At 37.3% G+C, this 26260-nt stretch overlaps 1 protein-coding gene across 2 annotated transcripts in view; it reads left to right on the forward strand.

The window, feature by feature from the left end:
* Window positions 1-25752, forward strand: part of NEDD4L (NEDD4 like E3 ubiquitin protein ligase) — a 195929-nt gene extending 170177 nt beyond the window's left edge. The window contains exons 19-31 of one of the 2 annotated variants that reach the window (XM_075138130.1): window positions 1551-1609; window positions 6051-6116; window positions 7469-7698; window positions 9371-9492; window positions 10358-10428; window positions 12382-12477; window positions 16890-16963; window positions 19279-19339; window positions 19750-19809; window positions 20358-20465; window positions 21369-21465; window positions 22041-22113; window positions 24592-25749. In XM_075138130.1, the coding sequence (XP_074994231.1) occupies window positions 1551-1609; window positions 6051-6116; window positions 7469-7698; window positions 9371-9492; window positions 10358-10428; window positions 12382-12477; window positions 16890-16963; window positions 19279-19339; window positions 19750-19809; window positions 20358-20465; window positions 21369-21465; window positions 22041-22113; window positions 24592-24694 (1220 nt within the window). In that variant the 3' untranslated portion in view covers window positions 24695-25749. Of the gene's footprint in view, window positions 1-1550; window positions 1610-6050; window positions 6117-7468; window positions 7699-9370; window positions 9493-10357; window positions 10429-12381; window positions 12478-16889; window positions 16964-19278; window positions 19340-19749; window positions 19810-20357; window positions 20466-21368; window positions 21466-22040; window positions 22114-24591 lie in introns of both variants that reach the window. The other variant, XM_075138131.1, reaches the window with a different exon arrangement.
* Window positions 25753-26260: the final 508 nt, after the last annotated feature.

Consider the following 26260-nt stretch of genomic DNA (forward strand, 5'->3'; position numbering starts at 1 on the left):
TTTGTCAGTAACGTCGTACACTTTTAAGTATGTAGGGCAGTAAGAAAGAATTGACAAATTTGCAGTCATTTCCAGTTCTATTATCTTTGATTTCATAGAAAATTACCACCATGATTTGTGGCTGTCAATTTCAAGTAGGTATAAGAAATGAATTGGTATAAAACCAGTAAACTTTGCAGAAGGAAATTTGACTGAACAGATTGAAGCAAGATGAAAAGGGCCAGATTAGGCGTCACACCTTTGTGGCAGGCTTTGGTCTGTGGATCTCATATGGTTTCTGGAGCTGTCAGTCTAACAGCCTTCCTCCATAATTTTGATAAGCACTAAATAGACTTAATGTGTAAAGGGAAATAAATAGTATTTTAATATTAAATTAACTGGTAGATCAGATTTCTTGAAACGTACTTGTGATCTTTTTAAATTTTCTTCAGTAAGATTTAATGAATGTCACCTTTCAAATCCCAGTCCATTTTAAAACTAGCTTGAGATGCTCAAAACTTAGGGGTCTCTTCCAGTTGTAGAAACGTGGAATATACTTGTGTCTTAATATAAGTGGATTTGGTTCTTTGCTTTTACCTATAGTAGTCATAAAAACAATTTCCTTGAAACTTAGTGTGTTTATTCCCAAACCTAGCAATTCCAAAACTTAAAATCTGGACTACTATCTTAATACACAGTTCATAAATCAAAGCAGTGCATGTAAAAAATCAGATGTATTATTATTACCCTTTCAGTGCAGGAGACGGATGTCTTAAACCTTGCCATTGCAGATGGCATCTAGTTTGGTTTTTGGAGCATTGTCTTATTGTTGCAACATCATCATTTTGTTGTGATTCTGTTGTGTTCAGAATCTCGTGAGGAGCAGTTGTCTGGAGGCAGGGAGAGTTTCACCATGGTCCTCTATAACCTTACCATGTCACCCTCCTGGTGCTCTTAAAAGCTGTAGATGAAAAGAACTGGATTCTGTCGTGTTACTGCCAAAATCTCCTTTGGCCAAAACTGAATGATCTCTTACACCGTAACTGTGTAATTTTGCCTCCCTTAAAGGTCCTACAACCTTTTAATTAAATCAGTGTCTAGGATTTTTTTTTTTTTTAAGAGATGTTATGCCCTCCAAATTTAAATGCAGACTGTCTTTTATAAGTATTACATTTTGGCTATCTTTATGCGAAATTTCAAAAAAGTAAACTTAGTCTGTCATTTGACAAATTTTTGGGTTCCTTTACCTTTCAGGCATGAAGTCTGTGTATTTCTAATATGACTTGAATCCAAATCCATGTTCAAATAGAACATGTTTATTACTACAGACGTTGAAATAAAAGCCGTGTAAATACACTGGATTCTGTTGTAGTTTTGCATTTTTGAATGAGTGTTTTCAACTAAACAGTGTGATGGGGTTTTGATGTAGATGGGTGAATGCAGCCTCTTCTAACCCTGAAATACTAAGTTGTGGAAATGGTAGGGAAAGCATTTGTAGGGAGAAAAAAACAATATAAATTCACAGTGTGGTTACAGAGAAGTAATGATATAATTTCTTTTATTATTTACAGATAATAAAATTACCCAGTGGGAAGACCCCAGACTGCAGAACCCGGCAATTACTGGTCCAGTAAGTACTGCTATGGGTTTTTTCCATTAAATGCTGTGACTGACGTACTTTTGGTATAGGCAGGAGGCATTACCAAGCAGCAGGTCATGCCTGTTCTCCAGATTAGGTCAGACTGTGCCCGATGAACACACCAGGAAGCAGGACCTCTGCCTTGCATTGCCTTTTCCTGACGGACATGGGGGGCTCAGGTGCCAGCTTTTGTGAGTCTGCAAGGGCAGGGGGAGCTGCCATCATGTGACAGCCTGCCAAGGTGCCCCAAAACTGATGTCTTGTCCCCGCCATTCAAATGGTTGTACACTCTGTGGACCCTATTTTGTTTCGCACAGGCTGGAGTGCCCTGGGGATTCTTCCAGCCTGCCAGCTGCCAGTGGTCCAAAGCAGTAAGTGGCCTAATTAGGAATCACTGGAACATTTGGAACTACAGTGCTGTGCACACTATTCCCAGGTCAGACAATAGCTCGGATTCGATGAGTTTGGAGGCTTTCCTAGCAGAAGCTACCTAGCTAGGGAATTTTTCCAGTGGTACAGTATGATTCCTGTCTTGCAGCCATTAGGATGTGAAGTTGGCTTCTGCCTTGGAATGTTTAGGAAACATTCTTCATCATTAGATGTGACAGTAAATTGCAGAATACCTCTGTTTCAGCGGGGAGGAAGAGAAGGCTCTTCAGAAGGATGGAGACTTTTGTTTGGCTGGTTTTAATTTTTTATATTGTTGTGTTATTTCTGAGTGAAGCTCCATCCATTCGGAAGCTGCATAGCTAAATAGTCCGAAAGGTGTTTCACGCTCTGAAACACAGGGAAACCCATCATTTCTCATTTGTTCCATTCTCCTCCTCCTGCAACACGAAGCTTTCTGCACTAAGTGGTGATGATGATGAATGTGGTTTCTGAAAGAGATCAATTATTGATATGATCCCTGGCTGAAAAATAAAAAAATGAAGATTACAACATGGGTTTTGCTGTTGTTTTTGCTGCTTATTGTGATGATGAAATTCCAGGACAAAAGTAGTAGAGTGATATCTTTAGCTTACTTTTGACATCCAAACAGATGAATTGGGGCAAAAAATGTGATTTTAAATAAATTACATCTAAAATAATGCAGGTATAAAATATTCTTCAGATTTTTTCTTTCTCCACACTTCCTGATATTATAAATTACTTCGTATGGAACAAACAGTATTAAATCTTTGCATCTTATCTTTTATTCCTCCATTGTGTTAAAATAGCATGTTTCTTTATTAAGCTATGTGAAGGGCACGTCTGCTCTGAATCGTAAGTCAGAAGATCTTGGAAATTTCAGACAAGTTCTTTGTGCTGAATCCTACATTGCAAGGTTTTAGGGACGTGTATAGGATAAATGTTCCTATTTACCCATTATCTGGGTCATTACTGACAGTAGAATTTTACTGAGCTGAGACACTGTGCTATTAATTTTTTGGATTTCTGGATAATAAAAAGCTGTTTCCACTTGATATGGGAGAGTTGTGACGTGGATTCAGAGTGTAAAAAAGACAAAAATCAGGTCTATCAGTTTTAAGAGACCTAAAACTTACTGCAGATAAACTAAGAGATTTCAGAATATCAGCCTTAAATACATGCTTTTACTTTAATACCAAATTTTCAAAACATCAAATATATAGAGTGATTCTATGACCTTTTTGTGCTAGTTTATGCCATTTTATGGTATTCTGAATGATTAGACTTCCAACCCTAAGATGTTTCCAGGTGCCAAGAATACCATTTTATTTGGGGTAAATCCTTGGGATTTTTAGGGTCTCAGGACACAGCAGATTAACTACCGCATGGTGTAATTCCAATTGCTCTTGTTTATTAATAAGATTAATAATAATCACTTGTTTGAACGTAATTGCTTTTGGAGTGATTTACCTATTTAGCATGCACTTAATGCTTGAGTTACTAATATACAGTATGCTATACAACTGCTTAATTTTTATTTTCCCAGACATGTTAAGCATAAATGAGAAAGACTATCTGGGAAATTTTGTTTCAAGATAATAAGGGTCAATCATGATCCAATTAAGTAAATAACAGTTATTTGTGTTTGTGTGTGTGGTTGTGTTGGGTTTTTTTTAAGAGAAAGCAAGATCAAATCCATTTTACAGCCATATGAGCATTAAGGATTCATCTTGATGCTTTTAATAGTATTTTTGGTGCCATGACAAAAACAAAGAAGTATTTAAATTGCATTTCACATTGCATTTAAACAATGGAAACATGTTGAAAGGTTATTTAATGGCTATAGTAAAGTCATATTATCATCAGAGTAAAATGATTTAGTTTGATTTTTTTTTTAAATTTTTCATGTCTCATCGTGCAGAAGAGAAAACTCATATAGAAATATTTCCACCTCCGGCTCTCACCTACTTTCATGAAGTAGTCATGAATCCACTTCAAGACCAGCCCATACCTTCCCTCCCCCAAAATCCTAGTCCTCACCCAGAAACTGAACTTGGACCAGAGCTTTGCAATTTGTCATTCAGCCTTCAGGGAACAGAGAATGTAACTTTTGCAGTCCTGTGGAATTCAAAATCGTTCTTTTGCTCCCAAGAAATCACACTTCGTTTGTTTAGCTAGCTGTTTTACTAGGTCTACTCTTTCATCTTGAAGGAACAGTAGAGCAAAGGAAAGTAAGGATATAGTTGGAAAATATTATGATCAAGGCCAGGAAGACTTTTTGGTTTTTTTCCTTTTTTCCAAGGCTCTTTCCAAACCCTCATTAAATTGATGTTGTATATAGTGTCAAAAACCAGAGAATTAAGGATTCTCAATTCTCAAAAAATTGTCAAAAAACCCACAGAGAATTAAGGAATCTTACTTAAATACATAGCAGATATTTGTTAGAGCCAGACCTGTACCTGTCATAGTATCACTTTTCCAGCCTGTTCCTGTTCATTAGTTTAATTAACAGCTTCGGTTTATGGTCGTTTCATCTGAAGGCTGAGTGATGTACGTTGCAGTCATAGGACTGGCCATCAGCAGTATGGATGGCTCTTACCTGTACTCCTGCTTGATGGCTGATGCACTTCGATGCTTTTGTGTCTGGTGCTACCTGGTACCTTAAAAGGCTTGGCCTTTTTGGACTTTTGTTTGCATTTCCTATCTGGTGCTAAAGCAAAGGAGTCTGATGAAGACAAGTAGGTAGCAGAAAAGAATACTGTCATCTTGCTGACTACTGCGATGGTCAGTGAGTGGCGCACGGATCGACATCAAACATGGCCATCTTCTAGCTTAGTGTCAAATCCTTGCTTCCCTGTACAGTATGTTAGCAGGAAAGAGAAGCACAGTGTTAAAATAGAAATGTCTTTCAAAACTCTGAATGACAGAGCTTGTGAGAACCTTTGTTGAACCTTGATTTGTGCACGTCTGGAATCATCCTGAGAGGCCTTTCACGTATCTGGAAATCCACGTAAATATTTCGGAGACCTGTGGCATTTGTTAAGGGGTGTTTACATATGCCAGAAACCAATTTCCAGCTCTGCCGATTAATGTAATTCTACCAACCTTCACTGTACCCTTTTTTTTTAAACTTCTAAAATTGTTCTGTTATGCTGCTGTTACTTAAAAATGTGGTCTAACACACCAGCAGCTGCATTGAGTGAGTATTCAGATAAATATTACACAGTGACTTGTACTTGCTTCAAAAGAACGTTAATTTGTTTATGAAATGCTTTCAGATTCTGGATTAAAGACATTATGAAGGTGTATATTTTCATTATAAGTAATTTACAAAATAGTTCTGATATAGTTTGATGATAGTTTGATAACTGTTAAGAATTGGATTCATTCACATTGGGCTGAAAAGATAATTTCTAGTCATGGACATTCCCCTGCCTAGTTAACTCTGCTGGGTAGGTATACTTGCAATTTTTGGAGGCAAACAGTGTTTGTTCTTAAAGTCATAGCTTTACTAGAGCCTCTTAATTTGTTCTTAGGTTCATTTTCAAAATTCTTTGAATTTTGTGTCTTTTGAGTAGCATCTAACAATGCTTAGCACTTTCAGCTGTGCAAATCCATATTCTTTGGTAACACTAGTCATTTTTAAAATTCAGCATCATGTGGCATGCTCATTATTTCCTAATGAGACACATGGATGGCAGCAATACCTTCCAATTTTTTTTGTCTGTCTTAAAAATTGGTTTTGCTCTTCATGCTCCTAAAAGAAGAAAAAAAAATGAGGGTAAGTAGTTGATAAACAGAAGAACTGGGTCGAAAGTTTTCGTACCTTTTAACTCAAATTACACACTGAGAAATGGGAAAATTTTGGCTGCTGTACTTCACGCATGGTGGGTTTTATTAGATGACCTATGGCATCCATATGTAGATAGCATGTCTTTACATTTTGTTTTTGTTTAAATAATGTTGCAATATCAAACTGCTAAATAGCTGGAATAATCTGTATTTATGATTCTCTCTCTGATAGGCAGTTCCGTATTCCAGGGAGTTCAAACAGAAATATGACTATTTCCGGAAGAAGCTAAAGAAACCAGTGAGTAGAAATGTGCTGCTTTGTGTTGGAATCAATTATGCAATGGCTAGGAGAAACAACAGACTATCCCAAGCGTAGATACAGAATGGTGGTGTATCTTGCTGTAACACTCCTGCCAATTTTTCTTGATTGTGCTACTCCTAAAGGGGTTGAGTAGGAACCAAAAAAATGAAGAAAAGTTTGAATTTGATTGGTTTCTGAACAAAAACATTTACAAATCTGTAAGACTCACGTTTTTCTGTATGAACGCAAAATCTAAGTGATGAGGCAGCAAGGAAGTAGCAATGATTCACTATTTCCCACTGCAACTGAGACTAATTGGTATGTTAGTTTACAAGCCTTTAGGTTGAAAACAGGCTTGAGGATTGATATGTTTCCTTCATCTTCAACAGTGGACTTTGAAGGGCAGAGGTGGAACAAGATGGCAGAGCAGAGCCCACAGTTGTGCTGGGTCTGGCACAAGCTTCTGGTGTTCTTGTTCTGTGAAAAAAAGTATTTTCAGTAACATCTTTAATGTAAGCGAGCACTCGGTATTAGCTTGCATGTGATGTTGACTCATAATTAACAGTAAACAGCCTCGGCAACACCAACTATAATTTGAAGAGGGACTTGCCAATGTCTTTACCTGTTTATTGATAGGTCCTTGAATTTTCAGCTTGAGTTTGACCAGTGATTGCAGACAATAAGCACTTCAGTTGTCAGGAAAAAGCAAACCTTTTGAAACAGTTGTTTCAAGTCAGTTTTATCAGGAAAACTATACATGGCTGTAACAGTCATGTTTATCTGCTCACTCAGTCTTCTTTCTACAAATTCTTAACTCGGTTCTCTTCTGCCTTTTCTGAATTTAGCTCCCTGGGCTAAATCGTAATGGGCGTTAGACAGAACTTCTAAAACATTTTGGCAGCCCGATTCTCTTTTGTTTACATCTTTGCAATTCAGTTCTGTTGTGTGTATGGTACTGTAGGTGTTCTTGTTGTGAAACTCTTCTGGCCTTTACAGATATGTGAGTAAAGCGGTTGCATAAATCTTGTGCATTTGTTACCATTTTAAGCTAAAGTGCCCTTATAATAGAGCATAGTAATATCAATCATTTTCTTACCTTGTTTGTTTGTTTGTTTGTTTGTTACTTTTCTTGTTGTTTTCATTGTTTTGTCAAATATCATAGCAATCTCTGAACCACTATACTGGAACTTACCTAGTTCACTATATGAGAGCATTGGAAAACATACATAAGAGTAAATTTTATACATCGTATGTCTAATCTGTCATTTAGTTGTTACCACTGGTCAGTAATTTGCCTGAAGACTTATTTATTGAGACTAACAAGTATATTATAATCTTTTTTCATATAGGCTGATATACCGAACAGATTTGAGATGAAGCTACACAGAAATAATATTTTTGAGGAGTCCTACAGAAGAATCATGTCTGTGAAGAGACCTGATGTACTAAAAGCCAGGCTCTGGATTGAATTTGAGTCAGAAAAAGGACTTGACTATGGAGGTGTGGCCAGAGAATGGTTTTTCCTCTTGTCCAAGGAGATGTTTAACCCTTATTATGGTCTCTTTGAATATTCAGCAACGTAAGTGTCCATTAAAATATTTCCATTCATACGGGATATACATTAGATTTTGCATAAGAGGCAAAGTTACACCGGAAAACAGTTAGATCATCCTTCGTGGTTCATCAGTCAAATCTCTGTTCTGTACTATCATTTCTTACTTGTTTTTCTGAGAACCTTTCAAATTGTCATTGCAATCTTATAAAACGTTTTCATTGTTAAGACAATATTCAGTGTTGCCTTGCTTGCAGCAAAACTGCAATTTTTGAGGCTAGTAATAGTGAAAGGAGCAATGTCAGACAAAAGACTCTTTTTATGCCCTCCTGTTACATTGTAAAACACCTGCTGTCCAGAATTGTAGTGCTCCTTTATAACTAGCTCATAAAACGGCTTCTCATTTCAGTGGCCTTACATAAGTTTAAATTTGGTTTTGTCCAATTTTAAAATCTTTGACCAATGCATTAGTGTAAATGAGAGGCAAGTCTCTTGCTTAAAGTACATTTGTTTTAATATGCTGTGTGTAATTCCACAGTGTGTACTTGGCTACAGTGAGGATGGATTTCTTAATTGCAGGCAGTAGTTCTGATGTTTTTATGTCAATACCAAACGCACTCCTTTCTCTTATAAGTGTCGAATAGATTGTAAAGTAGATGAACAAAGACTGCATAATGAGAGTTTTCTCACATTTGTGTCTCAGAAAATACATGTTCTGCTGTTGAAGAGAAACACAACTTAAACAACATTGACTAGTAATAGAGTTCACTGGATAAACATTTGTTTTGAAATATTTCCACTTATGGGATATAGGTCACTGTAGATATTTTAAATATAATGTTATTTCATTTTCGGTTCAGAAATCTAACTAGTTATTTTAAGAAATAAGGAAAAAAATCTACTTAAAAGCCCCATATCTTTCTTCACAGATGAAGAATATACTGCAAATTACAAATACTGCTTTTAGGCTAATGTCTTCTTGTGACACACACTTTCACACGAGTCTTAACGCTTTGTTACGTTAAACTGTGTTTAATACAAAGTTAAAAGATTTTTGACGGCTTTTTCAAATATCCTGGGGGTTAAGCATATTTCAGAGATGTTCTCTAGTATGTGCAGTTTAAGATGCTAGTGAGAAAACGTTCTTTATCCTAGGATGGGTGGACCGTGGGCCTATGCTTAATTCCTCTTCAGTACCTTCAGATATTTCAAGAACTAAAAATAACTACTGCAAAAGAGAATCCTAAAATTTTAAGCCCTGAAATTTAAGCCATGGAAAGAGCGAATAACCAAGCCCAGCAGAAGGCAGAAGAGAGAACTTAGCTGAAATTCTCATTCCACTGAAGCTGATGGCAAATTTTACTGTTTTCAATTATGCCAGGCTTTTATCCACTAGAGAGGTTAGCACAGCCCTCTTACACTTGCCACAGGTGAAATCCTGTTACCCCACAAGCAGGAGTTTTAATTACCTTTGTCAAATAATCATTATGGTCATAGCAAGACAGTTTTGATTAGATCAGCCTACCCACAAACTGTCAGATACTTCTGTTGAGGAAGACATGGATAAATTACATCATTACACTGTCGCAAAAATGAACAAGAAATGGCCCAAGCTCAAATTATTTATTAACATATCTGAATATCTGGTTATTTAAAGACTTGGTTATTTAGATTTTTTTCTTTTCTTTCCCCAAAAAAGGGACAACTATACACTTCAGATTAATCCTAATTCAGGTCTGTGTAATGAAGATCATCTGTCGTATTTCACGTTTATTGGTCGGGTTGCTGGTCTGGCAGTGTATCATGGGAAGCTATTGGATGGTGAGTTATTACACTGTATGGCTATGCTACTGTAACTGGATTTTTATTAAATGAAATAAATCACTTCAATAATTCATATGCTTTAGAGTGTAGTATTTCTGGAGACAAAGTCTGAGAGAAAGAAATGGAACTGGAACTGTTGGAAATTGCATTCCTGATGTAAATGGTGATTGAAAAATTATAGTGTCTTACTCAACAAATACATTTCATATAAAGTTTTGCTCCTTTCTCCACTCATGTTAAAACTACAGAATCAGCATTGCTAAATAATCACTATTCCTAAGGAAAATCACTAAATTTCTATCAGCCATTCCCATGCAATCCTGCAGCCAAAGCAGTTGTGTGGGTGTCAACTGCAGCATATTTTGATCTGTAAAATTATTACTGAGTGATTTAATGAGAAAATATGATTTCTGCCAAACTTTGACATCCCAAAATAAGCAAGCAAGCAAACATAAACTGACTATATTTTATTTAGCAATAGTGCAGCACATTAGAAGAGGAAGCTCACCATCCTGTTTTTGTAGCACCTCCTTTGAGAGAAGAATGGCAATTCTAAATGGATTAGAGTACCTTGAGCTCAATTCTCCATCTTTTGTGTCTCTCTACCATTAATGTTATGGTGTTTAATGGCATATAGTAATTAATGGCATCATTCTTGTAATTGAAAGATTTGACTTTCTGTCCCTAAATAAAAAATGAGCCTGCTGTGTTAACTTGAGCAGTTACAGCGCTGTTACTTTCAGGAGGTTTCTTTCTTGCTGGCACACTAGGAAATATCATGGTGTATTATCCTTGAGCAATCGTATCTTTCTGTAGGTGAAAATTTAGAACAGTGGAGGTAACGCTCTTCTCCCTCTTTTAGGCTTCTTCATCAGACCTTTTTACAAGATGATGCTGGGGAAACCAATAACTCTGAAAGACATGGAGTCAGTGGTAAGATAACATTTAAGCCGTATCAGCATTAGCAATTACGTGGTTTTTTCCTCTGGGGAAATTTGTAAGAGCTAACAATTCCAGTAAACTGCATGGTGGAAAACAGAAGGTCATAGCTGGAACAACTTTAGAAAGAGATGTACGTACTTTTTTAATAAAACAAATTTTCCCTGCTAGGACAGCTGTTTCACTACCAGTGCAGATTTTCCCCTGGGTCAACTTTCTCCCTGTTACAGGGAGCACCACCACCAAGTCCGACAGCTTGTCATGCAGGAAGAGGGGGATGCAAGGGCTTAGTTCTGACCTGGAAACATGGGAAGTTGCCCACAGTGCTGCAAGGAGAAAGGGTCAATGATAAACAAATGATAAACAGTTCTCTCCAAAATATACTTAATGAATGCAGCACAACTTATGCCCTTTTATCCGTTTTGGTTTTGTTCCCTGCACTTCCTCTACTTTCACACCTTCAACATCAATTGCAATCAAGTACTTTTGTGTTTGGCACTCCCTGGGAGAAAAACGAATTGTTTTACAAGTTAGTAATCTCTAACTTTGTATTGTAAAATGAAGGACCGTAGTAAATAGGATCCTGCAGATGCCCAATCTAGATGTGTAGTGTACCAGTATTGAAACACAGTACATTTCAGATATGTACAATAGCTAAATACAAATGGTTTCCATTCCGTTAGCAGGATGATACTTGGTTTTGTCTTCTTAACCTTTTGAGGGCTGTCCGGTTTTTCCACAGCTGTGGGCTTCGGAGAACCTTGGAACTGTTACTTGTCCCCTTTCTAACATCTTCCTCTGTTACCCATTATACAGAATAGTTTATCTGGGTAAGACTGCTCCAGATGGCCTCTGTAGGGGCAGGACTTGGTTGAGAGCTGGCCACTCGCGTCCTGCGCTTCCCTAAGACTGTCTTCAACAGCAAAGTCAGTTGACTCAAAGCCCAGCACAGAGGCAAAATTACAGAAGATGAGATGGCTTGAGCTCAAGTACAAGCTTAAAACCAACCTCATGAGGTGCATACCAAGAAGGATCTTAAAAGGAAGTTGAGGCTCTTGTATTCCTACAAGTAGTTGGGAAACCTTTTCCTCTTATTTTTAACGCTGCAATAGCGTCCTTGGTCTTGTCAAAAGTATACTCGATACGAGAAGAATAAAACACAGTTTATTCTTTTTGATGTTTTAGAGTTTTACAGACTTTCAGTTACTGAGATAAACGCTGGTTCAACTGCTTAATCTCTCCTCCAGCTCCCATTATCTCATAGTCACCAAATTTTGGCAGGTCATTCTTCTCTTGAGGCATACATGAGTAAATAATATTGTAACTTTATTTTGAAATTAATTTTTGTGGCTCTCCTTGCTTGGAAATATTTAGTGATAGCTACACATACTTTTTTTTTTCCTTTCTTTTTTTCTTGGGTCAATCTTTAATTATGAACCTAATACATGATGAAGATTCAATCCTTTTAGGACATTAGAGGGGTCTTTTATTCAGCAAACTTCAAGGCTTTTAATAATAACAATGCAATCAGTTATTGCATAATATATTATTGGTGTAATAAAGTATATAAATAAAGTATATAAATTGTGTTGAAAAGAATGTACAGTTTTATCAAGGAGACATTTTCTAAGCAATTATTTCACACTGCTATATACATATTTACCAAATAGATATGTAGAGTCAATTTATTGTATGATATAATAATGCAATTACAAGTCAATTAAGAAAAGTTACGTGATTCTAATAATATAGCATCTAAGAAAAATACATATGAATAAACTAATCCATCTTACCATGCTTTACAGTAGCTGTGCAAATAAATGAGTTCTCATCTTTCCAGTCCCTTTGGAGTTCTAGTTTTAGATGTTTTTATTTGTTCAATTTGAAGTTAAACTATGCTTTTAATGTTCACATTTTCAAACTTTGTTAAATTACAATCTGCTGTAGGATAGCGAATACTACAACTCTTTGAAGTGGATCCTGGAAAATGACCCTACAGAGTTGGATCTCATGTTTTGCATAGATGAGGAAAACTTTGGACAGGTATGTAAATGTTATCCCGAAAGACCATATTTCCATCTTATTATTGGTTATTGCCAGAAAGTAATTAAATACTGAGCAGTATCTCATGGTTGTGAACTTGATCAGTACGGGCAGACTATGAATTTTAACCTGTCGTTCTTCCTGAACTGTCTAAGACTGGGGATGCCAAAGAGGGAAATGATGTTCTTGTCAGTGAGCCATATGACATCTTTGTGAAAAGCAGTACTTGAAGCTGAGTAAAATACTTGCAATGAGGAGTAATAAAGGTGTTTCACAGTCCATCTTAGCAACAGTCTCAGCTTGGGACTGTTTGGGGTTTTATAGGTTGAATACGTTCTCAAAGGACAAAGTAAGTGGTAGAATTATAATTAGTGAAGTGCTTTGTTTATAGTGTCTTTTATATAATGCAGGCAGATGATACAACAAAAGCAAGCATGCCTATTGTAGAAAGGTCCACAATCTGTGGATAACTTTCTCTGTTACAAACGAAAAATGTTAGATACATGTTTAACAATTGCAAAGTGAGTAGGTGGGAATATAATTCATTGGCCAAAGTCGTAACTCATTTTATCAGAAGAAGGTGTAAAAACAGCTTATGGTACAGTTTGTCTTGGATTTACAGTGGGTCTTTACAGAGAATCCTATTAAAACGAACTTCAGAGATCTGTATCAGTTTCTGGATGGAAGTAACTGGGGTGCAGATAAACGTCTTGTACATAAGTATATGTGTTAAATTTAATTTGAGGCAAATAAATCATGAGTTTACTTACATAAGCTTGGAACTTACTTGCCTACCACGATTGGGGTTTTTTTATTTATTTACAAGCTATGGAGCGGAACCATTTTGTACAGCATGCACACAAGTAATGACTAAAACGTACTGATTTTTTACAATATTGGGACTTAATAATACCTACCTATGTTTCTTAAATTAATTTGCTTATAGGCTTTTATGCCCTTTTTTTAGTGTCTTCACTTCGTTTAACTCTTAGACCTAGATATCTTGGATTCCAAGTTCCAGGTACCACTGGTATTGCGGACCACAGTGCCTTTTTTAAAAGCTGACTTCAAGATTTCAAAACATATGCACACAATGTACTGTCAAGAACATTCTGATCCGCTTCTCGGTGCTTATTACTTTTTTCCTGAAGCAACATAAGTTTATCGGTTACATGGAAAATTAGGGAGAATATTAAAGCCACAGGGTGAAAAGTTTTTTGTAATATACTGGGTTGTGTGTTGGTAATTTTCATTATCTTCTGTTCTGTAACAATTTAGCTTCAAATTATTGATAGCCTTTCACTGCCAGCTTTTATTTCTGCTGGCAGAAGTTTGTTCCCTGACTCAAAGCATAAATGAACTTCTGTGGAGATACTTTTTGCTCTTCTCCTAACTCTTTTAATACCTCAAATAGCTAATTCTGGCATTGTCAGCAAGATTGATTTTTGTTTAATTTACAACAGATGCATCTCATTCCAGAAGAGAATTAATCTTCTAGATGCCATTCTTCAGCAGGTCAGCACTGTATAGGCAAGCAGCAGATCCCTGCTAAAGTGTGACACAGTTAAAAAAAGTTGCAGACTGTCCGGGAGTGTTTATGCTCTCGGGAAAACTTTACAAACTGGTATTAAAAATAGCTGCAGCTTGAGGCTCACTGGTTCATTTCTTAGTTTACCTTTTTATTAAATCTCTCCCTGTGTTGTTTCTGTATATCATGGGTGCAAAGTAATTAATGGCATTTATGATTTCCTTTGTCTTGAACATAACATTTTACCACGTTCTTACAGTATGCATGGGGGTTTTTGGGAAGTTCCCATCATATAATTGTAAGAGTACACGAGTCAGGCTTTGTCCTCTTTAGAGAAACATATGGGGGGAAATATATGGGGGGGGGGGGAAATAAAGGCATCAAAAACATCTGTCTTGCTGTTGCTGAAATTTCTATTCACCTTCTTACCCCCAGAGTTTTTCTTCATAATATGGCAGGTGTTTATAGGTTTTTGGAGATTCACGTCTTCGTTGATGTAGAAATCCACAGGATGCTGCTGCAGCCGTGCAGGTGTTAGTTCTGTACTGTGATTATGCCTTAGCTCAAGTTGGAGGGACCCGTAATGAGTAACCGACTTCACGTGCTCATTTAGTGCCCAGTTTATTAACAGAAATAACAGTTCTTGTTCTAATTATTGTAATGTAAATTCCAGGTGTTGAGCTGATTATCCCAGTCTTCCTGTATCTCGGAGGGAGAAGGCGCTTTTGGCTAGCTCTATAGCAGTAGCGATGAAGTCCTTTTGGCTAACTTCTGTTTCAGTTTACAGATAAGCTCACTGAGTTACAGACAAGTGCCAATAGTAGTAGATACAATAATATTGTTTCCATCATACTGCTGGTGAGATGCAAAATTGGCAGGACAAAGTTTATCGAAGAAAAGCCTGAATAAGCTCAGTAGTACAAGGACAGGATGTGCTATAGTGAGGAGGAATTTATCTAGCTAGAGATTGAAACATCTTATCAGTCCAAATGCGTACAGGACGCTTTCCAGCAATGCAGAAGTTATGGCAAATATTGACTACATTGGCTTTTTCTGCATGTACCACTGGCCATTGCCAGCACTGTGGGGACTACTAGAAGTCAAGGGACCTGACCCACTTTGCCACTTGTTTTGCCTCATCTACTGCTAAACTGCTGAAGCTTGAAGAAGGTGCCCTTGGGAACCTGAGTAGGAGATGATACTGCTTCCACAAGGACATTGTGTATGTAAGAGGGAGAGGTTTGCATTGCTATAAGCTTCTATATTTATTTATACTTCATTTATCACCAAAATCTTTTCTGGAGTTAGAGAAAAACAAGAAGCCCCTAAATCTTATCTTCTTACTACTCTTCCTTACTTAATAACCAAAAATACGGTTTCGGTAGTTCTCAAAAGTCAGTAAGAAATACAAAGTAGATATTTTCAACATGTAGAGGATGGAGAGCTGTCTTCAAAAAGCAGAGAAAGAAAAGGTCTGCATTTCTCCTAAGTTCTTAATGGCTCTGGAATACCATTTCTCATTTCTTAAAAACCACATATCTTCTGGTGGGCAGGAAGGAACAAGCGCCAAGAAGCCTTCTGTTTGTGCCACCACATCTGTGATCTTCATCCCTTTATCCTGTTTAACCTTGACAGTATAGCAAACCTTTTCCTTATTAGTTCTGGACTGTCTTCCCTGGTCTTTACGGAATGAATAAACTACTGTTTCAGAGGGGTGTAGGTTCCCTATTAATTACTTTTCCTCAGTAGCATAGTCATCTTTTTTTTCCTATACAGTAATAGGTATATTTATTCAAATAGTCTTATTGTACTGTTTTTCTCTTTCTTGAAGCAGTGAGTGTTAATCCAGTCCTGAAAAGAGCTTCCAAGCCTCCTCCTTTTACGGCTCCAATTATTATCTAATGAATTTACTGTCTTACTGTTACTCAACCACAACATCTGATTTAATTATTAAAGATTAGTAACAGCTTTAAAAATAGGCTTGGTTGAATGAGGGTGCACAGAGTCACATCTTGGTTGCTTCCAGTGGAACCATGGTTTTGAAGTGATGGAACAAGTTGACTGGATCACAGTGACGACTTACAAGCAACAAAATACTTGACTTTCCTTCTCTCCTACCCGAGCGCGCACGCTTTACAGGAAATTAATCCCGTCTTGTGCCTATGCTGTATGTAAACACCAGGATCTGCAGTCAGAAAAATGCTGCTTCATAGCTGCAGCTATGGAGTGTACGGTTTGGTAACAATTTTGTGTGGGCACTAACTGACAAAAGCTACCAACTTCTAGCTTTCCTGGTACCTACCCAGCATTAATTCTGTGAATTCCTAGTAATAAACCACTTTCTGAAGAAATAAATACGTTATTTGGACTTGCTGTAATTTCTTGTGAACTGTAATGAATTTGGTTTTTTCTATCTTATACTCCACGATGACACCATCCTTAGCAAATTTGTGCTTAACCATTTCTGTAGTCTCTGTGATCTGTTTTTCTACTTCACTTTTTTGGCCTTTTTATGAAACTGTTTCTCTGTGGATTGTAAGTAACCATTTTTTTCAAGCATTTTGAAAAACTAGAAGGCATTATTGCAATGGAATGTCTGTTTTCTTTACCCAAATGAACCTGCTGCTCAGGACTAAAAGTTTGCTTTTGAATGGTTTGCTCACTTGCTAATGACAAGAATTCATTCTTGTAAGTGATCATATAATAATTTGTTCCTAGTGATGCCATCTTTAAATGTGGAATGTTTTGATGTCTCATTAGCTATTATGGCATGATAATTTTCTGATACTGCTTGTAAAATGCTGCAAGCAGAGTCGATTTTGTGAGAAGTGTGTTCCGAAATAATGTCATGTTGTATTTTGTTTTTTTTTCTTTCGAAATACAGACATATCAAGTCGACCTGAAGCCAAACGGGTCAGAAATCATGGTAACAAATGAAAACAAAAGGGAATATATTGAGTATGTATATATTTCTGGAATTTGTCCTGGGTGTAAGAAAGAACAGTTGCACTTGTCTTAGAATTTACCCTCCTGCAATTACTGTAGTTTGCACTACGATAGATCATCAGAGGTCCTTTTAAAAGAAAATCTTGTGGTTAACATAGTTGGTTTAAACCCTAATCCTTAGCAAGTTTGAATTTTAACCGTCACTGTTCTATGAATTACACTAATCAGGGGAGTCTGTGACATAATAGGAAACTATTTTCTTGATGGGTAGGCATGAGGAACATTCAAGAAGGGATGGGATTGCTCTGAATGGCAGACATCTGCAGCTGAATTACTCGATGAAAAGAAGTGGCACCTTTTGGATGCCATGCTTGTCATGTTAAAGTAGACGTACGAATTTTGCCCAGTTTCTTGCCTGCTTCTGTCTGTTGCCTGAGTGCCTGGGGTAACTAGCTCTGCTTTGGAGACCTCCAAAGTAGTGATGAATTTCCACCCTAGGATGTACAGGTTTTCTTGATGAACTGCTGAGTGCTAAACTAGATCTAGAAAAAAGAAGGAAAACAGGATGTCTGTATAATTTACCAAGTTCGTATTTGCTTGCCGTTGTGGTCTTCATTCAAGGAAGAACTCAGGAACTCTGTAAATGTTTAAGCATTCCTCTAAAAGGAGAACTTTGTACTTGCTCGTTAATCTCATTTGCAATCTTGTGTTACAGTGATTTGGCTGTAATGGTGGAACAATAAGAAATTTCTGCTTTTATGATTTTTTTTTTTGTTACTTTGTGTGTAATATATTTGCACTGTCAGCTCTAATTTTTCAGGTGTCTTTTTTTTTTTCAGTTTTCAGATGCAAAATATTAGACATCGTAAACTTTTTTTATCTCCATCATCTCAATACAGTGCAGAAACTAATAGCTCTTTGAAAATGTGAGGGCCAAAATTCAGAACTGAGTTAGGTTTACATCTAGATAATTCTTTCATGGCTAGTCACAGTATTTTTACCACGTTAGAGTCAATACTTGTGTGATCTTACTTGTGTGCTCTCATTTGGAAGTGATTAGTGCAACTTAAAATTTTTCAAACATTTTTCCCCAGAATTCCATTATGATAGAGCTATTCTAGTTGTTATACTTTAAAGGAATTTTCTAGTCACTGTCAGTATCCAAATTCAGTTAACGTAACATTGGCCAATACAAGAACAAAAATAGGGTAAATTAAATTAACTGTAGGTTTTCCTGAAATCCCCACATAGGAGACGTGCTTCTCCAAAGTGTGGCTCAAAGCGCCTTGGTTAAAATGAGCCAGAAAGCGCTCTGCAGCGTGGCCACATCCCGTTATCCTTCTCTGCTGGTTACACAGGCCAGGTCCGTGATGTCCGTGCCAGTGTTGCTGTCAAAAATTGGCCAAATCTAAACAGGCTGCTTAGGCTTAATTTTAAGTTTCCTCTGCTTCTCTGCCTACCAGAATGTAAAATAATAAATTCAACTATACTTGCTGGCATTTTTAATTAGTGCCTTTTCAAAGGGGAGAAAACACGGTAATTGCTATATTTGTGCAAATTAGGAATGAAACGTGCTTCAGTAGGAAAGGAATTGGATTTCTGAAGCATTACTCTAGAACCTGTGAGGTATTTATGCTGTAGGTAGCATTGAAATACAAGCCTTTTCCTTTGATATTGCAGGTTTTATTCATCTATTTATTTATTTACAGGCAGGCTGTTAAATGTAATTATATCTATCCTCAAATTTCGTAGACTTTGTTGGGAATTGTTAATTACTGAGAGCTGTGGAAGAATAAAATGCCTAGTCATTTAGGTACCTAATAGTAACAGTAAATACATCACCTGGAGCCTAGATTACAGCCTCATTTAGAAAGAAATAAAGCACAGTAAAGAATTTGTAGGCTGTTTCGGTCCACAGGCAAGCCTTTTTGCCATGTTCATCCTTGAGTTAATCTCCATAGGAGCAAAATGGTTAATGTCATATCATCTGATAGTGCTACATTAAAAAATTCTTGGTGATGTGGAAAAGTCATAGCTATAAAATATGGACATGTATGTATAGAGTTTGTGTTGCATGCTGAAGCGAAAATACTCATAGTGTAACTTGTTCATAGTCACTGATTTTTTTCACATTTCAATCAGTCACACAAGATAAATCTGAACAACTAATAAAAAGCTGCTCGGTTTCCTTAACATCAGAGTGTGGTTGGGAGATGGCTGAAGTTGTAAACGAGAAACTGAAACTATTAGGGTTGCTAAAATCTCCAAACACTTAGTTTGCAGTTTTCTAATGAGTGTGCTTATGTGGTTTTGTTTATCTACTACAGCCTGGTCATCCAGTGGAGGTTTGTAAACAGAGTTCAAAAACAGATGAATGCTTTTTTGGAGGTAAGGTTCTTTAGCTGCTTATTTTTTCCCCAAAATACTTTTTTTTTTAATGCAGACTTCTTATACATCAGTGTCTGCGTTAAGGGAGTGGGGCACTTTGCATAACCGCACAAGTTCTGGAATGCTTATGTTTTATGATTTCACAGTTTTACCTTGTATAAGAATATATAATCTTTCCTTTATGAGAATAAGGTCATTCTCTTTCAAGCTTAAATTATTTGAGCTTGAAATAATTTAGTGATTGATTTTTTAAATTAGGGACTCGTACTTCAGCAACTGAATATTTCATTTTCTAAACCCTTTTTCATCCTCTGTTGTTAAGTTAGGTTTGCTGAAGCCAAAGATCCTGTTAGATAAAAACTTAATTTTATGTGGTACGAGAATTTTAACTTTGGTTTGCTTTCTTTTAGGGATTCACAGAACTTCTCCCTATTGATCTGATTAAAATTTTTGATGAAAATGAACTAGAGGTGAGTTTGTTTAATTGACGTCCAGAGACAACAGATCAGTAATGCTCATCACAAAAAGATGCGATGTGTTCTAGGCTCATCATTCATCACTTACTCATCGTAGGTGAATTTGCAGACAAAGATGCTTTGTTTATAGTGGGAAATGAGATTTTTCTCCCTGATTAATAAATCTGTTGATCACATGAAAGCACAAAAAATTGTAATTATTCAGTGAGGTGGTTGAGTATATGCATATAAAAGCATGTAAGTGGCTTACTGAATTAATGCCATTATGCCCACACCAGTCATATTTTGAGCAAAATACCATAAAAGATGCTGTCAATACATCATAGTGTACAGTGTTTCTCCAGTAAAATGAAATATTCTTTGAGAATTCTCCTGAAGAGCAGCTCAGCTCTCCTTTACGTTTGCATTTATATTTGCACTGCCTAGCTCTTTAAAAGGTCAGACAACAGAGGGAAAGCGTAGCCTTGTTTTTCTGGTACAGCGTACAGGGTAACACAATACCGTCTTCAATTAACACTCTAACAATTTACTTCCGTATGTAGTTACTGATGTGTGGCCTTGGCGATGTGGATGTTAATGACTGGAGACAACATACAATCTACAAAAATGGTTACTGCCCAAATCATCCCGTTATCCAGTGGTTCTGGAAGGTAATATTGTTTACCGCATTTGGCTTCTCCGACTATTCCTAAAGTTAACGTTCCTGTATTGTTTTGCGGAGTCCGTTATGAAATCTTTTTTCTTCATGAAAACTGCTGAAGAATACATCTGTGTATGTTGGAAATGACGGCTCATCAGAGACTGTACTAGAAATAGACCCAAGATAGGAAGTCCGGATCTTTGGTTTTATCTAAAGTGTCTTGCAGTATTTGTGAAGTAAAATACTTTTATGAAAAGTGTGTGTCCCCAGAAAAACTACTAAAATGCTTTTTCCCATAACAGCTGTAGATTTTTCGAAGGAATGTCTGTTTTTCTTAAAAATACTGGAACCTTACAGCTTCACGTATGCACTTCAAACTTGGTTTCTGGGTTTCTGACACCATTTTCACGACCGTGGGTGGTATGCATGAAGACTCTGTACTTGTATCAACCCAAATGGTGATACGGTCGCAAAAGGCTTGACTCTGAGGTCCTGCTGTAGTGCAACACCGATCTGATCTTCTGTGCACCTTTGCAGTCTCTGGTGGTTAAGGCTTTTCTGTCACCTCTCTTTCTCTGCTTCCCCTCCCGGGCACGTTTACAACTGCAGCGCGCCCATTGTGCCCCGTCGCTCCCGGCAGGTACCGGTAACTGGTCGTACCTCCGGCAGGTGAACAGCCCTCGCAGCTCCCAGCTGCCGCCAGAGCAGGGTCTCCTCGTGGCCCAGTGACAGCGGGAAAAGGATGCTCCTTATGTAGTCAGAGAAAACCTGGTGTGTGACCCGTATCACATCTTTCAGAGCTACGTGTCTATTACAGTCTACTATAGATAATTTACTCAGGTTTTGTTCTGTTTTTTAACAATGATACTACAGCTGTGAAAGTGAAAAGACCATGACTCTTGTTTGTCAATAGGCCGTTTTACTGATGGATGCTGAAAAGCGGATTCGATTGCTGCAGTTTGTTACTGGGACGTCACGCGTGCCTATGAATGGATTTGCTGAACTTTATGGTGAGCTTTCTGTCAACTGCCCGCAGGTCGTATGGCTGTACAGACCGCTTCTGAACGAGAAAACCGGGGCACGACTGAAATTCAGTCATAGCCAACCTTTGACCCCCACATAAGAATTCTCCTTCTGGATGCCAAGAGCGCTGGAGAATTTGGGGGGGCACACTGAGAAGGAGTAAAGCTTTGTACACCATGGGTGTTACGTAGACGCTCTCCTGGCTCCCACAGAAAAAATTTTGGAATAATATTCATGTCATATGAAGAAGAGCAGAACGCATGTTTAACCAAGCACTTTAATTTTTCAGTGTTAATGTCTGAGCTTGCTTCTTTTTCATTATACATACTCTACACAAAGGTAGTTCAATAAACTTAGCAAGCTAACTGGACTTGGAAATAAATAACCACATTCCTGTTTCCTTTAATGTAGTTTTAATTAAGAGAGTTTGTACCAGGTATTTTGTGCCGGTTGAAAAATCTAGCCTACAATTTAAGCAAACATTTAATTTTTAAAATAATATTTAGGTAGTCTCTGTAGTGTCCAGCAGTTTGTATTTCATACGATTTTCATTTTCAACCAGGTTCAAATGGTCCTCAGCTGTTTACAATAGAGCAATGGGGAAGTCCTGATAAACTGCCCAGAGCTCACACGTGGTAAGTCATAAAAGCATAAAATTATATAGCTTTTCTGTATTGTTATACTGCCAAGAAAGGGGGCAACTGATGACTGTGCTTATCTCAAACATATTTTAGCTCTGGATCATACAGCTTGTTATAAAATGGGATACGCTGAAACCCACACACGCGTGTCTCTGTGTGTGTCTTTAAAAGGCAAAGAATAGTTAGTGTTTATCTGCTGACACACAGCTGCAGACCGTAACATGCAAAATTCCAGGAGGCAGAGCCGTGCCATTGCTGCTTACAGTTTCTAAGCTGTGAAAGGCTGCATTAATAGAGTAACAGGTGTAGGTGTTCTACAATAAATGCAGGTAAATTAATCGAAAATAAACTCTTTCCATCGTAGCCTTTCTGATGAAGACTTTTTAATGCTATTTTGTTGTATTCCAAGTAACCCTTTCAACTCAGGACTTTTCTTCTAGTAATTGCTTGCATGTTAAAATGTGTGTTAGAGAGAAGAGATCGCTTTTCCCCACTTTATTTTATACTACATGTGAAGAAATTGCTCCCCATATATACCAAATGTTAACTATCATATTTGAAGCCATATAGTAGCCTGCAAATTGCTTTAAGCACTGGCCAATTAAACTGACATTCTGACAAAATAGAAGTAATTTGAATCCCTTCTGCTAGAAGGCTTTTCCCCGTATCAAATACATAAGAATCCATTCATGGAAGGTACTTGTAACACGATCCAGATCGGAGCACACGAGGCACAGCACAGGGTGTACTGAATGCTTACATCTTGTGCTGAATTCGGGAGTAGGATCCTCAGTGCCTGCTGGGGAAAGTCCCAAGATCTCACAGATTGTCATCACACCTATCGCGCTACCAGAGCATCCCGTTCAGGTTGCAGTCCGTTCCACCACAAACACCTACGGTTTCCCAGTGCCTTTCACATTAGGACAACTTCAGATTCCCCCCCCCGGTTTCCTGGGAAACAACAAGCAAACATTACAGGTAAGGGTACATAGTCACAGAGGAGTCCAATGACTCCTCCATGATACCGCAGAGTAGTGGCAAAGGCAGGATGGGAGCAGCTATCCGCTTCGTGGTTCCTGTCAAAACTGGGACAGGGAAAAACAGCAAGAGGAATTACATCTTACGCTTTAGTAATTTTTCTATGAATGTTAAAACATAGGCTCTGTTCTTTTCTGTTCCTTCAGTCTGAAGGCTTTGAAAAATAAAGGATAGGCAATAAACTGTCCAAGAGAGAGACTGTTAAAAGGGTAACAGGAGTTTGACAGGGCATAGTGGAAGGAAAAATAGTGCCTCGCGTTGTAAGGCTAATACTATTCATTGCCTTATTTTATATGTCTTAGAAATTTATCACCTCTTCCTCTTTCTTTCTGGAAAACTAAGAAATCGAAGGATATCTATGAGTGGAAAAAGCAAGACTACCACTTGTACAAATAGGGGTTGATGCTTTTTTTTTCCCCTTGGTGCTGTGATTCTACTTCAGGTATCACCACGCCGCAGGCAGCTTTTACTCTCACCATCATTTTGCCTTTCTCATTTTCCATGATTTTATTTGTTCCTCATCCTAGTAAGTAAGTGGATATAATGAACTACAGGAAGTCTGACGTAACAAAACATGGCCACAGAAAGCCGTGCTACATAAAGGCCATAAATCGTTGGACAGTTCACTAAAAGTGAAGGTCATAGTCCATTTGACTTAATTCAATCCTAATTTATAGAATTTGCAAATGTTGAAAGCATTCAATACAAACCTTTGTCTTGCTCTGTTGCATATCAAGAATATGGCCTTTTTAAGGTAACTTAAATTGTGCTGTATTGATTTTTAGAACATTACAGAATAGTGATCTTTCCATAAAAATAATCATGCTATAGAATAAAAAGTTTTACTAAAAAAAAAAAAAAAAAACAAACACACTAAAACCAAAACCACTACCAAAACAACAAAACCCAAAACACGTTCCAAAATCAACCCATCCTCTTTACATTTCAATTATCTGTTAGATTTTACAGGACCTTTTCAAGACCACCTTTTGGATGTTTCTTCTCTTTTCCCCCGGAGGGTAGAGAGTCTGTCCTATAAATTCAGAACATCTTTGCTGAGTCTTAGGAAACCAGCCGTTTGACAAAGATGAAATGCTTTAAATCAACTAAATATGGTGGGGGGTTTCTGTTGGTTTTTTTCTTTTCCTAAGTGGTTTTTAACAAATTCCCACTTTCAGCTCTGAAAAGAAAGGAGGCGCACAGTTATTTCTGACAACTCACTTTGGTCCAGGCAGGGTTGGTTTCAGAAGCTACCTGCAGGGAACACAAGCATTAGTTAGGTTTGCAAAGGACACTGTGGAGATTGCCCCCGGTCTGGACAATAAGATATATCCTCTGTTAAGGCCCCCAAGTTATTTAACGTTTTCTATGTCTTTAAAATTATGTATATTTTTCAGTGGATTATTAAATGATTCTTTTCCTTTTAAATTTCAGCTTTAATCGCCTAGACTTACCTCTTTATGAATCTTTTGAAGATTTGCGAGAGAAGCTACTTATGGCTGTTGAAAATGCTCAAGGATTTGAAGGAGTGGACTAAAACGTCGACTTTCTTTCCCCCCTTCAAGCAAGTTCTGCTTGCGCTTTTGCGTTTGCCTAAAGGACTCTGAGTGACTATGGCGGAACAGTTGCACAGCGTTGGTTCACGGAGCAAACCCTTCGACAGTGCAGTTGCCTGAATCCAGAAGTCTGAACTGTAATCTGTGGGTGGCTTTTCTGAGGTTTCCACAGCAGATTACCAACATGAACTCTGATCACATTTCAGCAGGACTTACTCTATTTATGTTGTGCCTCTTAGGCAAAGCCCTTAATAAATATTTTACCTAATTTCTAATGACAATGAATGAAATTAATCATTTACAGGTATAGTATTACAACTCATGTTTACTTTTTAATTGATTTAGACATTTTCAGATTTTATTTCATTACAATTAAATATCATATACTTGGAAAAATGAGCATTTTTCTTAATTTCATACCAGACTTGATGCCAGTGTCATTTTTTCAAAGCACATTTTGAGCCTTGTGTTCCCGAACCATTGAGAAAGTAGGAGAAAGTTATGCTGGAAATTTTCTCTACATGGGCTGTATATCGAGAGCAACTCTTTCATTGAGCACATAAATATTTTTCTGTATCCAGAAGTATGGACTGGATGTTGCATTTTTGTATAAATATTAGAATAGTTACAAGTCAAGGGAGAATCATAACATAGCATGCCAAATCTCATGTTCAATAAAGAAATTGCCTCATTATTGGTAATATTTACATGTACTATAAAGCATTTTGGGGTAGGGTTGGCATTAATCATTTTAGGAAAAGATGCTTAACCCTGTCATTATCTTTGTATAGTGATTCTTTTATTATCCTTTCCTCTTTACTGTTTGCAATGGAGGCATTTTGAATGAAACCTGGCACTATGTGATTTGGCACTATGGAAAACAGGTCTGTTTTGTCTCCTATTTGTATGCATTTGCTAATGATATCTAAATAACAATGGTTTTTTGTTTGTTTCTAACTGCACCAACTCTAAAGGCACTTTATGTAACACATGGAAGTCATATCTGTTTTTTATCATAAACATTAACGTGATTATATTCCTTCTCACTGCACATGTCTTTCTGGTGCAATATCTATCAATTGTGAATTTGGCTGCTGCTGATGTATAAAAAAAAACAACACAAACAGATGTAGAGCTGAGCCTGCAGACATGTTCCTCAGCAATTGTTTTTGTGATTTATTTTTTACTTAATCACAAAGATTTATTTAATATACACTGCTTTCTGATCAATTTTGTTACCTATGACATGTTGCATGCTTAAACTATAATGTCTGAGTTGCATCTCTTGTGACAGATTAAAAGTGAAAGATTTGTATTTGATCCGCTGAAGTTAAATGGTTACAATACTCCTAGAGTAGGTTTGAGGGTATGGCTTCAGCAATGTAGTGTTCCATTTTGTAAGTTTTGCCCACATACTCACCTATATATAGGCTTTATCCCCAAAAGCCCATTTAATGCTTGTGAAGCAAGATGACACCGCATGCCAAAACAAAATTTCACCTCATTGCCGATAGCTTTTTTAGCCCTGCCCTGACCCCCTCCCCAGC

Source organism: Calonectris borealis, chromosome Z (genome assembly GCF_964195595.1).
Source record: "Calonectris borealis chromosome Z, bCalBor7.hap1.2, whole genome shotgun sequence".
NCBI lineage: Eukaryota > Metazoa > Chordata > Aves > Procellariiformes > Procellariidae > Calonectris > Calonectris borealis.